This window comes from Chlamydotis macqueenii, chromosome 3 (assembly GCF_036417535.1).
Source record: "Chlamydotis macqueenii isolate bChlMac1 chromosome 3, bChlMac1.mat, whole genome shotgun sequence".
Lineage (NCBI taxonomy): Eukaryota > Metazoa > Chordata > Aves > Otidiformes > Otididae > Chlamydotis > Chlamydotis macqueenii.
This window is the reverse complement of record NC_141558.1, coordinates 37,498,034-37,512,614: the sequence shown is the minus strand read 5'-3', so window position 1 is coordinate 37,512,614 and position 14,581 is coordinate 37,498,034. Positions and strand designations below refer to the sequence as shown.

General features: G+C 36.2%; 1 protein-coding gene across 6 annotated transcripts in view; it reads right to left on the bottom strand.

The window, feature by feature from the left end:
- DOP1A (DOP1 leucine zipper like protein A) overlaps window positions 1–14,581 on the bottom strand; it is a 68,264-nt gene that overhangs the window by 40,378 nt on the left and 13,305 nt on the right. For 5 of the 6 annotated variants that reach the window (XR_015258323.1, XM_086745975.1, XM_086745977.1 and 2 more), the window contains exons 3-11: window positions 13,740–13,921; window positions 11,213–11,383; window positions 9,350–9,539; window positions 8,745–8,843; window positions 7,767–7,866; window positions 6,001–6,110; window positions 3,767–3,875; window positions 2,004–2,124; window positions 1,187–1,306 (exon numbers count right to left, since the gene is read on the bottom strand). Coding sequence is in view for 5 of the 6 variants with exons in the window: in XM_086745975.1 (XP_086602101.1) it covers window positions 1,187–1,306; window positions 2,004–2,124; window positions 3,767–3,875; window positions 6,001–6,110; window positions 7,767–7,866; window positions 8,745–8,843; window positions 9,350–9,539; window positions 11,213–11,383; window positions 13,740–13,921 (1,202 nt within the window). In the remaining variant the exon portion in view is untranslated. The remainder of the gene's footprint in view (window positions 1–1,186; window positions 1,307–2,003; window positions 2,125–3,766; window positions 3,876–6,000; window positions 6,111–7,766; window positions 7,867–8,744; window positions 8,844–9,349; window positions 9,540–11,212; window positions 11,384–13,739; window positions 13,922–14,581) is intronic. The other variant, XM_086745978.1, reaches the window with a different exon arrangement.

The window sequence follows — 14,581 nt, the reverse complement described above, 5'->3', positions numbered from 1 at the left end:
GTCCAGCCTCTTGCACTGAGCAGGACTCCTAACAACGCTAGGAAAATTCATCCACTGTTTTGTCTAGCAGAGTCCTGGAAATCTCCTAAGCAAGCTCCGCAGCCTTCCTGGGTAACTCGCTCCACTGCTGCACTATGCTCCTAGCAAAGCTTTCCAGAAGTCCGACCTGAACCCCTGAGCCAGCACTTGTTGCTGTCCCTTGTTTTACCATCAGCCGTTACTGAAAGTATGGCTGTATCAACTCTGTAAATGCCCCTCAGGAAGTCACACGCTGCTACTTGAGCACCCTCTTTGCCAGGTTAAACCAAACTTCACCTATCTCAACTTCCCATGCAGTGTCCTATGATTCTGACCATCTCAGCAGACCTCTACTAGAGTCTCTTCAGTTGCTCAACACCCCTCGACTAAGGTGCCCAAAGCTGGACACGATATTTCACATGTGACCTCAGAAACACTAAGTGAAAGGAAAACTTGCTTCCACCTGCTGACCACACTCCCTGTAATGTAGCACAAGACAATTTTCATTATTTATGACGGCACACAGTTGGCTTAAAGACAACTTAGTGTCCAAATATCTTAATACATTACTAAGCTACTCCACAAGCAATGAAAAAAAAAAAATGTTTTCTACAAATTTCATTTGAAATCCCTACATCATCTATCCCTTGCCACAGAACAACCCCTGCTCTCCTGTGGTCCCTTGGTCTCCCTCCCTTCTGTTAATATTTTCAGTTTTCCCTTATTTACTATATTCCCTCCCATAGCCCTCCTTGCCATGTACAGGACTCCCATACTTACTCTTCCCTAAAAGAGCGGGGCAAAAGATAACACATTTTACAAGTCACTCTTGGTAAAGCTGACTGGGTTGCTAGGTCCAGTGAGTAATCCTGTACTGGACAGAGAGAACAAAACATACTAGCTTTGAGATCACTCTGGAGTATGGCAGAGGTACGAATTCTATCTCTTCGTTCTACTCAGACACTGAGTTTGTGAGAACTCATGCTGCTGAGACTACCAATCACATCTGACTGAAATTCATTAAAAAAATCAAAGTTAAAGGGATGGGGAAGAAAAACTTACAGATCAAATCATTACATTAAATTAACCTATTTGAAGAAAAAAAAAGTGTATAGAACAAAAATCAACTTCAGCTTTACACACATAGAGATTAAGTACTGTAACCTACCTACAACATTCTTCAAACCAACGAGCAATGTAATCCCACATATAATAAGGCTCAAAGGAATTAAAGAGAAGATTGGCAGTTTTAATCAATTCTGCTGTTTTCTTGTTTTCTCTCAGTTTGCTGAAAGCAAATAAAAAGAACATTTTACATTTTTACACTTAATTTCTGAGTTATGTAACTACACATCACTGAGTTTACCCACCAGCAAATTACCCTGCCCTCATCCCTAGTGCTCAGTATATTGGCAGGCTCCTCAGATCAATCTCTTTGCACAGTTGCTAAGTTTCTTCTCCATCCTTTCTTTAGTATTTGTCTTCTAACCACATTTTTAGTAGATGTTTTCCCATTATCATTCCTACAGTTGTTTCTTCCCTCCAGCTTTGAACTTCCCTCTTCTCTCCATGTTTTAAGATATTCAACTCAAATCTTGAAACTTTTTTCTATCTCCCTCTCGGGCTGCTTTGTAGAACTCTTCAGTTTTACTTTACAAGAAAGTTCATCAGTCCACTTTTTTTTTTTTAAGAATACACATAAAGAATGCCACAACTAATCTATACTGTTGACATACTGACTTCCAGCGGTACCAAGCAAGCATTTTTGTCATGGATAAAGAGTAAAATGTATGCTAAATATTTTAAACAAATAAATAAAGCGATAGCCCTTCAGACCTTTGCATTGAACACAGAAGTTGCAATTAAGGTCAGTGAATCCTGCATCATGAAGAAACCAGGTCACAGTCTCACAGACTTCATAGTCACGGTTTCAGCAACAACGAGATCTATTATTTAATACAAAATACATTATACTCATTATTCACCTGCTTAGCTGTGTGTGATCTTTGTTGAAAGACGGTTCTGCCTGAAGCTCTAGTTCTGCTCTGCACTGTGTGTATAATGTTCGAAACACTTCAATCAATACATCCTCCAGGATGGCAGGGCCTAGGGAGAAATACCAGCACTTACAAGCTTATGCATTACAGCACCGTTAACAGTCCATATCTGAAAAATACCCAGATCATTACCTAGCTTTGGTCACTGAAACTATAAAAATTCCTTCTGTTCAATTTCATAAATGGCCTCATTTTCAGAAGTTTTTTTTTGCATTCCAGAAATAGACAGGCAATTGTAATACCTGGGAGCGCACAAAGCACAAGCAGAGTTCTTTGCCCATACAATGCGTGTACAATGATGGCTGGATACAAACATATCTAGTTCAAAAGCTAGGCAGTCACATCAGTACAGCCCCTGTTCAGGTCAACACAGCCTCTTTGAGGGATTATTAGCTCAACTCAGTAACATGTAAATATGACTATATGTATTTTTAACCAAAGGTAGCTTCAACCAAACAGTTTCAAATACACACCCACAAGCTAGCTCATGCTGATATAATGTAGAAAATATACTCAAACATTTAAATGCAAATTCAAGGTAAATTATTTTGAGCATCTTCCTAGCTTTCAATTTGAGGCAGGTTTTCTTTAATTCCAGATATAGTCTGCAGGATACTTTTTGAAATACTGAGTTTGAAGAGAGGGAAAAAACCCAAACAACTTATTTTGAAAAGAGTTCAAAGTGTTCTTGCTTGAAATACCCTTTGCTTTTTCACGCTTTCTCCTAGCCTCACTAAGCTGCCTTCACTGAGAATGCACTGAGTTAAGCAGAAATCCTATTAGACTCTTCCATCTCAGTTTACTGAAAGAATCCTCACAGCTCTGCTTACTTCATTAAATATTAATATACACATTGCCTCTGAAAATTTAAACTGACTCCCGGAAATCACAAACTACCAGGAAGATGACAAATTCTTGTCTGATAGTTTGTTCTTTACGGTCTGTCTTTGCCATTTCTTTTCAAGTTGTACTCTTTAATTGTTGTATTTTTATGTATTATCCTGCCCCCAAGCTTAGGGTAGACTTCAAAAATAATTTTGATTTTCAATCACCTCCAAAACTGTTATTCCAAAGAAACAGGCAAATTGTTGTAAATACTTTTGCCTCATCTACTTTTGTCCCATGGTCCTCTGCACTCATCTGCTAAGAAGCATATTTAAACACTAACAGAGGAAAGGAAAATGAAAAAAAAAACAAACAAAACCAAAACACCCACAAACAAAAATCCTCACAAATAAATTGTCCACAAAACTAAAAAAATACTTGCTTCCTGTGGTTAAATTCTTCTTAAAATAAAATATTGTTTTCTTGTTAATATCTCTCATCACTATGTGTATATTAAAAGAAAGAGCAGATTATTCCCAAAAGCAACAGCCAAGATTTAAGATCATGAAAGCCACTATTTCATTAAAGAAATGGAAAAGATCCAACCCGCAGTCTGTTCTCTCTATGACTTTAACTTACCATTTCCTGTATTTCCTGCGTAGAAGAAAAAGCATTTGGTAAATCTAATGAATAAATGAAATTATTAGCTTGGAAGATCTAAGAAATCTAGTTAACCTGCCAGCACTAAGACTGTCATTAAGATTATACCTTCTTCAATTGGCCCAAAAAGAGAGAAAAATTCTCAAAGCAAAACCATGTAAAACAAATTAAAGACTAGAAGTAATAGGTAGTAATATGAAAATTACCTAGTTCAGGCTTATCCAACAAACTGATAAGAATTCGAAAAGGCTTTAAGTCCTGCATTAACGTGCTTTCTTCTCCATGCCCATTGACTTGTAATATTCCGATCATTGCCTACAAAGAGCAAAAGCTTATCAGGAAAGGAAAAATAAAACCAGAAAACAGTTTTGAAAGAAAGATGCAATAAAAGTTGCATATAAAAGGAATATTCTCAGTAGTGGAGTCCACTATTTCAATTCACTGCAGCTCATTTTCTTCATGCTTAATTATTCTCTCAACTTTGCCTATGAGAATATGTCTGTGGAACAGATAACTGATAACTTCTATACACTTAAAGTAAAAATAAAATATTATAAACAGTTACCAACTCAAAATTTCACAAGAATAAAAAAAGATGCCATGAAAAGTGATGAAGTAATTGTTTGAGAAGGTAAGGCATGTGGCTATTAAGGCCTTAATAAATAATCATCTGTCCATCTAAGATCTACCCACCTATGTGGCAGAAAACTCTGTCAAAGGTGACTAGATAGCAATAACAACTTCAAAGCAAACAGGAAAACTGAGTTTCTATACTGAAGCAGTTTAGGGAATGAGCTGCAGAATTAAAAAAAGCTCAATGAAACTTCCACAGATTTTGCTTAGCTTTCTCTCTGTGGCTGGCTTCACTGTCTGAATCGAAACTCGTTTGTTTCTTTTACAGTTTCTAAAAAAGGAGGACAAAAAGAGAATGAAGAGATACAGAAAGAAGAGAGGCAGGAAAACAGGTTCAACCTTGCTATCTACTATAAACCAAGTATTATCAGCCAGTATCCTGGAAGAAAAATCTTCTGTACTTGAATATGCCTTTAGAAGGTCAGAATTTTCAGTACATTGTATTAATGAATAAGATGGGGGTAGACTAGATTAAAGAACACAAAAAGAGTCTGCTGGGGAAGAAGGCAGAAAGGAGAAGTGCTTTTCAAGTCTTTCAAAAGACAGCAAATGGTTTTAGAAGGTGTACGCAATTTCTATCATGTAGAGCAAGCTACTGATTTTAATGTCCTTAAAAAAAACTGAAAGCAAAAAAACAAGTGAATTTTTCTTGTTAAAAAAAAAAAATAAAAAATGGCCACTGTCTGTTCTACTTTAGCAGTAGTGCCTGCTACCAAAAAAAAAAAAAATAAAATGGACTATATCGGCTCTATACTGTTGTTAGTCTTTTCAGATAGAAAAGCTTTAACGACGCTGATTAAGCTAAGGACAGATTTAAAAGGAAGATCACAACCTATTAACAAATGTCTAAGGGTTGCCAAAAACTCACCACATCCTGCATAGAATGTAAAGGCAAAACTGAATCATCTGCCATGGGAGGCAGAAGGGCAATAAGAGAAGACAGAAAGCCGATGGAGTCCCTGCTGCACTGGAATTCTGAGGTCTCTTCCTCATCAGATCTCATTACCTTTAGATAAAACTGAAAGTGCTACCTCTGTGCTAGACATCAGCTTTAAATGGTGATGAGCTAAATATTCTTGTGTCAGCTACTAATATTGGAATCCCCGCTCTCATTCCCATATATAGTACCACAATTCTGACTGAATATCAGAGAAATCTTGACTTAATTAATTTGCCTTAATGATAAAATGTCTTCCTGATTTCAGGATCAGACTCACAGCATCTTGAAAGACATCTGTATACCTTAATTACAGCCACAGAAGGAGCATAGCTCTTGCAGTCCTGTGATGTCAGCTCACTTAGCAAGGCTTTAAGGGTCAAATAGTATGACTGCCAATTTGCTCAACTACTCCCAAATGTCAATGTTCAGCAGAAAAGATGTTCCTCTTGCCTAGAGGGGAGGAAGACCCTTCTTACTCAGACCTTCTGAGTACTAGCTGATCAAGTTTTACTGACTCCCAAGACACAGAGGAGTTTCCATATCTACAGAAATAGAAGAGAATTCTCCAATTCCATTTTGTGAAAGAACAGGCTCCAGTGTGCTCGGCTCATAATCAAGTATCTTCAAGCTACATTCATTGTGGAAGAGGAGAGAGAGAAATCTAATATTTGTCCTGATCATACCGTTATTCTAAACAGATTATCCCATTTTTCCACCGAGGTGATTTTAGAAGAGTAGGACAATACTACAGACAGACAGAAATTACATGGCCACATTGAAATGGCAAGTCAAAAAATAGAGATGCAGCAACTTTGATCATCATCCATCTGTGAAGATACATGCCACAATGAAACATGATATAGCTACCTGGACTAACATCTCCTTAGAGAAGGTGTTGAAATAGTAGGCTGCATGCTCCTCGGGATTGCTGTGCCTTGTACTTCTGGGTCCTACAAGGGCACCATTGTTATCAAAACCTTCAAGCAAAAAAAAGACAAGGCAAATAAGTACTTGTCTCTTAATAGAATATTTTGCCAATTTCTTTAAGCTAGAAATCAACACACTAGCACTGATAACTTACCAAAATGAAGTCCAAGTAATGTGGGCAGGAGAAAGATGATTTTATAGAGTTTAATACAGGAAACTAATGATATTTCCATGCAAGCAGTTTGCACACAAATTACAAACTTTAGTTTTATGCAACATTACTAACCAAATGACTTATTGTATAAAAAAAAGATATTCACAAACACTGAACCACATAGTCCTAAAGTATCTTCCAAAAAAACCTATGTCGCACAAAAATATTTCAATACTAATATTGTGAGAACACGAAAGTCTGTATTTCAAATATAAGGAGATTATCACCAAAAACACACTGATATGACTAAGGCTCTTACAGAGAACATCAGTCATACTAGACAAAATCAACTTTGTTATTCACAATTACATGGAGCCAGATCTTCATTTTCTAAGTTTATATCTTTTCTTTCACATAGTAAATTTTTTATTCCACAAAAAACAGGCTTAGGGTGGGTGGGGAAATCAAAAATCAGTCAGGCTATCACTCTGTTCCACAGAAGCATTTTCCACAGTTTTTGTCTTGAAGTGACAAAAATGGAAGTAAAGCCTGAGAAGACGCATGTCCTTTAGCAGCAATTTAAAACAAAAAAAACCATAACAGCAGACCATAAAAGTGTCTTCCCCTCAATTAGAGAAATCAGTTAATGCATCTCCATTTAGTCTCCAGTTTTTTGTGATATTCTTAGGAACTCCCATGTTACACATTCTGACTTCTCTCAAAGTGGGCTGAAAGCGGTTTTAAAGAGTAACAGGCCAGTTTCACATGACCACAGGCTTAATTTCCTTAAAATAACATGGCTGAATAAGAGTAAGTTTTTCTAAAATATTCTATTTTCTTAATATTCCCTAAATAGAGTCTTCTACATAGCTATTATTCTCTGCTACCCTTTTCTAATTACAGACTGGTGTATTTTTTGTATATAAAAAAATTAAACAAGTATTGTATTGATATTCTGCCATTTGGTAGAAGTAAAATTGTGCGTCCCATCATTGATCAATTTTTACATCAAAAAGGTGTTGAAATAATGTTCTAGTTTCATGGAGAACATAAGTCATTGGTGACTTGTTAATTCAACCATGCAAATACCTGATGAAGCTCCAAGTTTGCTACTCAAGCCTCCGTCAATATAGTATCAACATTTTTCAACATTATTTTATTTTCATCCCTTCTATGCTGTTGTGTTCCAACTGCCATTTACAATCTATAATGTCTGTTCTCTGATTTTTGCATTTTATGTTTTTAGGGAGACAAAAGTTGCCTTTCAGTGTCTATGTGGGCCTAGTGCACCAGGCTCTGCCCTTGAATATGGCCCATAATTGCTGCTATAGGAAAGCGCACCAATAATTTATATAACAGGAAAGAGTTCCAGCATGACATTCTTTATTTTTAAGTCCATGGAGAGAGAGAGAGAGTGCCTTTCTTCCTTATGATACAAATTAAGTATTTTATTTTTCCAAGAATCTTTCTCCACAATATGGCAAAATATTGCTAATGAACATACGATCCTTCCTCCACTTTTAGTGAACAATGAAGCTAAATACAAACCTACCTAGAAGCCATGCATAAAGCCTTCGGTTGAGTGACATATCCCTGCGCAGGACTACATGAAGGGCTGCTGACAAAATTCTGATCATGTCTGGACGTGTTGCCTGAAGAAGTTAGAAACATGATTAAATGTAATAATGAAAAGTACCACTTTTTCTATGCCAGCAGCTTAACATTCACTAAAATACAGCTAACTCCATGTTCTGATATTTCTGAATTTGGACTCGTCCAAGAAAACAATCTTGCTCTTAGGAAACCAAAATATGATTATTTGGAACAGACACATTGTAAGAGTATGCACCATTTATGAACAGCAAAAATACTTGACTCCATAAACAGCTCATATTTGTTACAATACTTCATTTTGTTTAAAAGGAAAAAAAGCCTTAGAAGCAAATTCAACTAAAATGCACTGAAAAAAAACCAAAACAAAACAAAAAAACCCCAAAAAAAACCAACCAAAAAAAACCAACATAAAAATCGCTTAAGAATTTTAAATACCTTTCAGTCTCTCACTACTTTAAATGTTGTAAAGTCTATCTTCAACAACAGCTAGGGCTAACTACTCACCCAAAACCAACAGCCATTTTCCATTCTCTAGTGTTCTGAATCAGTTATGCTAAGAGGATTAATTTTTGCTGCTTTTGGACACTGAGAATTGCAAACTTGCACATGAACACAAAATTTGTTTTCTCAGCAAATTAGAGCAAATTAAAAGCTTCTGCATAGACTAAACATTCTAATTTATATGAGGGTTGCATATAGAGAAGTTAAATTAACTTCAAATTTAACACATCAAGTTGAGAAGTAGAAGGGCAGAGATCACAATATGAGAATAGCCAAGCCTGTCACAGAAACTCTTACATATGACTCTTGTTCAAGCTTGGAGAAAGTCAGTCACAAAGACTGACCAAATACTGACTTAACAAGTGGAGTACATTTAGGAGTTTGCCAATTCATCTTTCTTATGTTAATAACCTACCTGGCTCATGTGGAAAGGAAAACAAAAAAGGATAAGGTCCAACGTGCTCCTCTGCACTAAAACACTAGTATCTTGCACTGATGTGCTTACTGCTTCCACCTGAAGTAAGAGCAGACCCCCCAAAACAGTTATTTACTGTATTATTTCAAGAAGGTAGATATAAGAGAACACTCACAAAATAAGAACATTTCTTTATAAATAATGACATGTATGAAACAAAGTTATTTTAAAATTTTGAATAATGAAACAAGATAGAACAGGAAAGTTTTACCACTGAGGAAACATAAAATCAACATAGATTCCCTGAACTATACAAACACTAAGCTTTTGCTTTTTGTCATGACCAATGAATATATTAAGTTTAAAAGACAAAATAACACTAAGCAGTTCTGAAACATTAACTCAGCTTTGCAGTACTTCTATCATGTAGAAAAAAAAAATCAGCTTAACTGATAACAAATAAATGTGTATTTTTATCTCTTAAAATAAAGGAGATCAAAGTTTAAGAAGTTTAAAGAAGTTTAAAAGACATCTAAACTCCCTGGAAGTATATTAGTATATAAACAAGTAACACCAATGTCTTCATTGTTCCAGCAAAACATTACCATTAATTCAATGTCACTGCCAATTATGTAGAGTTGATCCTCCATTGAAAGTTTCCTGTTCAAATGGGAGAGGACATAGGTGATCCCAGGCAAGCGAACTGCAGGGCTTGTGAGGAGGCTACCCCAGAGAGCACTGTAGAATGCCGACTGATCCACAGCTGAGGCAACCTTCTCCAACAGCGTGTTCGTTCTGCAGTAAAATCAAGTCAACTGAATTAGGGTATGTATCACAGCCCTTACCCCTGCCCCCAATTTTAATAAGTATAAAAAAAGAAATGTTACAGGAAGGCCAACATTTTCTTCTGAGAGGCCAAGAGAAGCTCCAATTATACCCTGAACCTTATAATGCAGCCTGAACAGAGTGATTCAGCTAGCAAGCCTGTAGGTCAACCTGGCTTGCAAAATGCCTTTCATTTATATCTTAAGATGGTTACAGGCATGTCTGGTGTAGTTACAAGTATCAGGTTTTTACCTTCGAATTTTGCACCAGCACAGATCACCACAGTTGCCTGCCCACAGATTCTCCTTATGTTCAAAGAGCCAAATAACTTCCCCATCTGCTACTTAAAGCCAAGTGTTGCTACAGACAAAGGTCTCAAGAGAGACAGCACAAAAGCATAGCTACTGAATAAAAGAATCAAGCAAATGGCTTTTACTCTCTCGTTCCTTGCACTGAGCACTTCTGGCAGTAACAGGGCATAAAAATATCACTATTGTTTGAGCACAAGCAATCCCTTCCCGTGTCCTCATTGCTCCCTACTCATGTAGTAGCACCTCTGCACCCTACAGCAGGCCCTGGGAGGCACACTGAGTAGCCCTTGATCCCTGTTGTAGTGGTGCCAACTACACTGTGCTTATCTGCCTACACAGACAAAGACAATGTTAAATTGCCCTTCACATACATGTGGTGAAAATTCTAAAGTTGGAAATACAAAGAATATAAGCATGCAAACAATTACAAGAACTCAAGCCTTTCATCCTTTAATACATTAAGATTCTACCCCAGCATCTCAGACACCAGGGTCAAGAGAACTCATTTGACCTGCTGGATAGGAAGAGCTATTACCTCCCAGGCCACTCTGCTAGAAATAATAACCTATAAAAACAGGTGGATTATCGCTGTCTCTTACATAGGTAGTTTAATGACAATTTTGATATCACAACAACTAAATCTTAACGATGGAAGCTTTGTTTGTTATCTTAAATTCAATGAAGGTATGTATTTCAGACCAGGAATAATATGGTAGTACTACCTTAGAGGAAATCCATGGAAAAGAAACAAGCAGCATGCTCCTACCATGTTACATATCTCAATCCATAATTAGAATAAGAGAAGCATTTAGGTTGGAAAAGACTCTCAAGATCATCGAGTCCAACCATAAACCTAACACTGCCAAGTCCACCACTAAACCACATCCCTAAGCACCACACCTACACATCCTTTAAATACCTCCAAGGATGGTGACCCAACCACTTCCCTGGGCAGCCTGTTACAATACTTCACAACCCTTTAGGTGAAGAAATTTTCCCTCATATCCAATCTAAATCTTTGCTGGTGCAACAAGGCCATTTTCTCTTGTCCTATCACTTGTTACTTGGGAGAAGAGATCAACAAATAACAGTAAGTCTACTTCATGTCAATTCTCTTTCAATCACAGGAACCACTAACAGTTAATTTATCATAATTAATGTTAAGAATCTTCTACCATACTATTCCACTGCAATTAATATGACTTCATGAAATTAAATACCACCTATCTTAAAATTAAAAAAAAATCCCACATACAAGTATTTAATGAAAAGTTGCAGAAAAAAAACCAAAGCAAATCAAGCATATCACCTTATTAATCTGTCTATCCTTACCTTTCATAATACTCTGATCCTTCTTCTAACCCTGGCAGAATCCCAGTTAACAGTCCTTGCAGTCCTGGTTTCAATGTCTTCCCCAAAGGGAGGTAATAAATCTCATACAGACTCAATAATGTTGGCTTGACAGACATAGCAGCATTGGCAAGGAGTGGAAATAGCCCAGAACTGTCAAAAAAAAAAAAAAAAAAAAAAAAAAAAAAATCTTTTTTTAGGAAGCTTCTCATGTGAGACAATTTCATTTATATCTTAAGACTGTTACAGGCATGTCTGGTGTAGTTATAAGTACCAGGTTTTTAATCTTAGAATTTTGCACAGATGTAGATCAGTATACAACATGACTGCCTTCCAGATTGATAGGTTGTCTGCCAAGGTTAAGATTATGAGATTTATTGATACTGTGATAGCAAGCACTGAAGGCCCAGAGACAACTGTGTCTTTCACCAATTAAAAAATATGATAAACCAGAAGCATTTCTGCAGGACAAAAATGTTAATTTAGCCCATGCTGAACTACATCACAATGGAAATGTATTGAAACATACATTGTCTTTGCACTTATTAGGAAAAAAACAAAAATGGATGAGAACATGTAAGGAAAGTTACATAAATACTTTTCTGTAAAAAATAAAAATAATGATGTTTTACTTCAGCAAGTAAACTAAAGATAAAATTTAAGACATTGATACTGTTAAGGGTCTTCAGAAAGCCAGTCTGAAAACAGATTCTCAAACTAACAATAAACCCACTGTTCATGATGGAGCATTTAGAGCATTGAAAACACCAAAGCTGTGGAAGGCACAAGCAGGGACTGCGAGGATGAAGAACCGCCCACTGTACTCAGGGGGGTTGGACTAGATGACCTTTGAAGGTCCCTTCCAATTCTAACCATTCTATGATTCTATGTTTTGAGTTTACTATGAATGTAAGCGTAAGCTCACAGAAGTTACAAATGTGATCAGCTAAGAAGCTACCTACATACTAAAAACATTCTCGCTATTGCTACTAGTTATCATAAATTATTACAAACAGTACCAATAATCAAAGGCATGTGAACACAACTGCAATTTTCAAAATCACTGATAATTCAGGTCAGAAAACCCCTGATACATGAAGAAGAAAATGAAAGAGCAGTAAAAAAAGGTAAGTTTGAGACAAGGGTCTTAAAATACACACCTACAAATCTACTATTAAAAGAAATTAAAAAATCTTTGTGGATACGGTGCTATCCATGCTACAGAAAAAAAAAAGTATTTCCAAAGTACAAATGTTTGTAAAAATGATTTTTGCCTTTATCTGTCTAGAAGAACTACTCTTTTGCCATTGTCAGTTGGTTTCTTTTTTCTGCAGAAAATGTCTTTTTGTTCAAGAACCACCACATTACCCCACAGTCTTTCTTTGTAAGGCTACTACTCATTCTTCCAGATTTGATGTTCAGACACTGTCATTCTGCTTTCATGACAAATACTGGAATCTTGGATAATGCCTTAATGTGAATGTCAGTCTTCTCCCAAGCATCAGTAACAATGGCTTTTAGTTCCATTACACAAGGTAGCATTTTCCACTATCCTAGAACTTATTGTTAACAGGACATTGCAGCTACTGAATCACTGCACAAGCAAAAGATGTGAGCTATTATTTCACAGAATCTTTAAAAACATGTGGAAACACAGAACTGAGACATTCCCCTTCTTCCCTCACCAAATGTAACTATATATAAACATCTTCATAATGCAAGACAGAATAGGTGATGCTAACGCACACAATTTATTTCCAAGCATTAATACACATCTTTGCTACCTAAACAAAACTCTGTTTTATTCCACTATCTCTCAAACTGATGAAATTTTAATCTCCAGGATTAAGCTAAAGATTAAGAAACATGGGTGACTGTGTGTTTACACATCTGTACAAATCACTCTATACATTATATAATAAACAGCTTAATGTTTTGCCTGTCCTACCCAATGAAAAACTTACCGGAGGTTTAGGAATAAGTATATTTTCACTACACTTACTTTTCAAGGTTTATCCTTCTTTTTCATTATCATCGGTTCTAGAGACTGACAGTGACAAAAATTTTGTATTTGCCCCCATTTTAACAAAAAAGACAATCATTCTGTCCTGTTGATTTGATTGCTTGGAAAATAAAGTTTCTTGCAATAAATTATGCTCAAATTCTTTCCCAAATACCACTTAAATTACATTTTTCTATTGTAATGTGAATACATTGAAAAAAGCATTAACACTTCAATTACTGTACATACATGCATAAAACCATATCAATGAATAAGTAATAAATTCAAGGTTTTCTAGCCCTAAAGTTGGTTCCTAACAAAAGTTTAGGCGACCTGTTTAACTTCTGATACACAATACTTGTAAGAAGAGTACTACACCAGTAACAGAAGGAAAAGAAATCAATTGATTCTTGCTATATATAAAAAGCAGTATTATTAGTATAAAATGCAGGAAATCAAAAGCATCTGAACTATGTATTTGGAATGGATTTGTTTGAAGTATTGTACCTGTAGAGGAAGAGATCTTTGGCCAAACGCTTGGGCCCAATGATTTTGAAAATGATCTCATATGTTTCAAGTGCCTTTCGATGAACCCCTCCCGGCAAAGCTGGATGAAGACATTGTGCTAAGCGCTTGCCTATAGTCAACTTTTTTGGTACTACCTGGTACTTCGCATTGTTCTGTAGTACCTGATGAATCAACACATTAAGAAAAACAGCACAAAGCAAGTTAAACATAAATGCACATTTTATATACGAATTCCTGAACATGGTCAGTAAGTCACAACATATACCTAGGTTAAACCCACAACTTCTAAGATGTGCTGTGGAGCTTTTTCTTTACAATGCCTCTCTCTTGTACATTTGCCATAGATGGAATTGCCAAAGCATTTAAAACTTCAATTGCAATGGGCTCCTCACTTACAGCTTATCCACTTCACTTTACTCATCCTTTTGAGGACAAAAATTACTATCTCAGTTTGTTAAAATCAATAGCCAGTAGCTCAAAGAGGTCTATTAAACTGCGGGTGGCAAATCTGGCATAACTTTAAGAACCTGTCAGAGTGAGACAACATACAAAACTTTACCACTGCCTGAAACTATATAATCACTTCAGGACTGGGACACAAAGTTGCATTTACATCTTTAGGTTTTTCTTTCCCCATATCATAGCCTTCACTTTGCATACACATGCAGCAAAAACTGTTACAATTAAAAGACAGACAGACAGAAAGACAGACAGAAAGGAGAGTTTTTATATAAAGAGATTATGCCATTGGCATTGCCAACTGTACTGTCATTCTTGATTTTACATAGTTTAAAGGGTCAAATGTAAATGCTTCAGACTTG